Genomic DNA, 2,945 nt, shown 5'->3' with positions numbered 1-2,945 from the left:
TATATATATATATATATATACATACTGAATAAAACATTTTACATATTGAAATATTTGATAAATTAAAATTTCATTACATAGGTATGGTTAATATGGAGCAAGGAAAAGTACGAAGCAGTTTTTCATTCCTTCAATGATAATATCCTGGGAAAATCTTTCCAAAACAAATTATGCCAACATGTTCCTATAGATGTAGTGTATACATGGGTAAATGGATCTGATCCAATGTTTTTAGAAAGCTTTCAGAAGCATGTTTCCATTGTGGATCTTAGTGCCGTAACTTCAAGATTCAGTGATAAAGACGAGTTGCGTTATTCGTTACGATCATTGGAAATGTATGCACCCTGGGTGAGACATGTTTACATCGTTACCAATGGTCAAATACCAAGTTGGCTCGATATGGATAATCCTCGGATAACTCTAGTCACTCATGAAGATATTTTTCTGAATAAAAGCGATTTACCAACTTTTTCTAGTCCTGCTATTGAAAGTCATATTCATAGGTGCTTGGAAATGTGAGATACATTACATCGGTAGCCCATTGGCAAAAGTTGTTATCTCCATTGAAATTTTTTTGAAACAAGATTTTTTTAATAAACTTTTATACAAAATTTTTCTCATTGAAGCTATCAGTAAGATTTTCTTTTTGAAAATTTAAAGAAAAAAATAATTATTTTTAATTAACAAAATGTGTATAATACAATCTAAGAAATACAATTTCTATATAATTTCTATTTATTAAAATAGAATACATTTAATTTTGCAGCTGAAGATTTTAGCTGATTGTGGAATAAAATGTCTATGATTTTTATTAAATCGTGAATGGATAACTGCATTTGCAATATAGATTTGGATTTTAACTTTTTTTGCACTTTTCTCCATACAATAGGGATAATTTAAATTTTTGTTTTTTTCAATTAGCTTCAATTCACTTTATAAAATTTGTAACTGTTTCAGCACATTTTTTAAACATTCAATTCGTAATAAAAAAGAAATTTCAAAACATTAGATATGGGAAAAAGTTCGTGGCGTTTTTTAATGCCATCTAACGGGAAAACGTCACGAACTTTTTTGCACTTATATAATCCAGGGATTTCAAAATCTAATTTTTAAATATTTTTGGATATAGCTGCTTTTGCTATGGTTACTCACATGTAACAATTGTATATATAGACATGCAACATTTATTTTACTTCTTCCAGAATACCTGGAGTCTCTGATAAATTTTTATATTTTAACGACGATGTAATGTTAGGTGCCGAAATCTGGCCAGAAGATTTTGTAACTCAAGCGGGTGGACAAAAAATATATCTGGCATGGTGGGTTCCTGATTGCTCTGAAATCTGTCCATGGGCATGGGTAGGTGACGGATCATGTGACTACGCTTGTAATACGACATTATGCGAATTTGATGGTGACTAAATTATTCCTTTATAATGATAATACACGCAAATATATTTTTAATGAATTGTTTGAAAGAATATTGTCTATCCTGATGGATTACATAGGTGGAGATTGTCAAACGACTGATGTACCTATAGATAGCGAGATAATGGAAGAGGAAGATGATTATCCTTACAAGTATCTGCAAGATTCTCGTGAAAATAGTAATGAGTTGAAACTACTAAATATATTGCGCAAAAAAAATGTTTATTCATCACGAAAAAATGCACACAGAGTATCCGAAACGCAAATATTGCATTCATATAATTTTAATATTTCTTCTAAGCTCTATAAATTTCATGATCTTGGAAATAGTAGTTCTAGGGAATTACAAATACGAGGTACGAAATTTGACGATGAAAAGGATTATAAACTTACGAGAGATTTTAAGCCTATATATTCCAAATTTTTACACGCAAATACTTCGAACAAAACTGCATATCATATTAAACAATTAAAACATTATCGTAATATCATGAATGTGGCACAGTCCAATAATTCAATTAAATTCGACAAATTTGCATATCTTAATCAATGGAAACGTAACGCACGAGGGCTGGATACTTATGCAGAATCTTTGTTGTATGTTAATAAGATATATAATGCTGCTTATGGCCTTGAACGAAGAAGAGTGCCAGCACACATGCCACACTTAATAGATAAATGGATCGTAAATAATATGCAAGAGAAATTTGAATCAGAATTTAAGAAAACATCTAGTCATAAAGTGAGAAATTCCGAAGACATGCAATTTGCATTTTCTTATTTTTACTTTTTATATAGTGAAAAACGAAAGGTATCCGTCGGGGAGATGTTCGACATGTTTGACACTGATAAATCACGGTAAGAACATGTTAACAATGATTATCAAATTGATATTGACTAGAATTATATATACAGGGCGGACTATTTAATGTCTCACCTCTAAAATTTTTTATCTTTGATTTTAGAAAAAAATTTTTTAGACAAAAATGAAACGGTTTCGAGAGAAACATATTTCATGTTATTTTTCTTGATGGAGGCATTAAAAAGATATGAAAGTCACTTAAACTTTTTTAAATGGAATTATATTTTTTTTATATAGTAAAATAATCTCTCTAATTATTCTGTACTATATAAAAGTATAGAGATAAAAACCCAATAGTAGTTTACCAGATATTTTGTATACTTTATTCTAGCACATTAACATAAAATATTAAATATCTCGTAAATTAATTTTTTGATAATTGTATTATACTTTAATACTTTTATGAACAAAATAATGAGATGAATCATACTATGTAAAAAAATCGTATAATTCCGTTCAAAAAAAGAAAAGTGATCTTCAGATCTTTTTGATGCCTCTACTTAAAAGAAAAAAAACACGATCAAAATACATTGTTCATCAGCGCAAGCATGTTGTACTTTTATGTAAAACATTTTTTTCTAAAATCAAAAATTGAAGTCTGGGAGCGAAATATTAAAATAGTGGGCCACTTTATATAAATCTTTTTGGTAATTTG

At 28.9% G+C, this 2,945-nt stretch overlaps 1 protein-coding gene across 3 annotated transcripts in view; it reads left to right on the top strand.

The window, feature by feature from the left end:
- Nucleotides 1–2,945, top strand: part of LOC108693207 (N-acetylglucosamine-1-phosphotransferase subunits alpha/beta) — a 7,286-nt gene that overhangs the window by 542 nt on the left and 3,799 nt on the right. For 2 of the 3 annotated variants that reach the window (XM_018202026.1, XM_018202025.1), the window contains exons 2-4: nt 82–503; nt 1,203–1,414; nt 1,509–2,286. In XM_018202026.1, coding sequence (XP_018057515.1) covers nt 82–503; nt 1,203–1,414; nt 1,509–2,286 — 1,412 coding nt within the window. Of the gene's footprint in view, nt 1–81; nt 516–1,202; nt 1,415–1,508; nt 2,287–2,945 lie in introns of all 3 variants that reach the window. The other variant, XM_018202024.1, reaches the window with a different exon arrangement.

This window comes from Atta colombica, unplaced genomic scaffold (assembly GCF_001594045.1).
Source record: "Atta colombica isolate Treedump-2 unplaced genomic scaffold, Acol1.0 scaffold89, whole genome shotgun sequence".
Classification (NCBI taxonomy): domain Eukaryota; kingdom Metazoa; phylum Arthropoda; class Insecta; order Hymenoptera; family Formicidae; genus Atta; species Atta colombica.
Note: the sequence above shows the minus strand (reverse complement) of the source record. Positions and strands in the feature narration are given on the sequence as shown.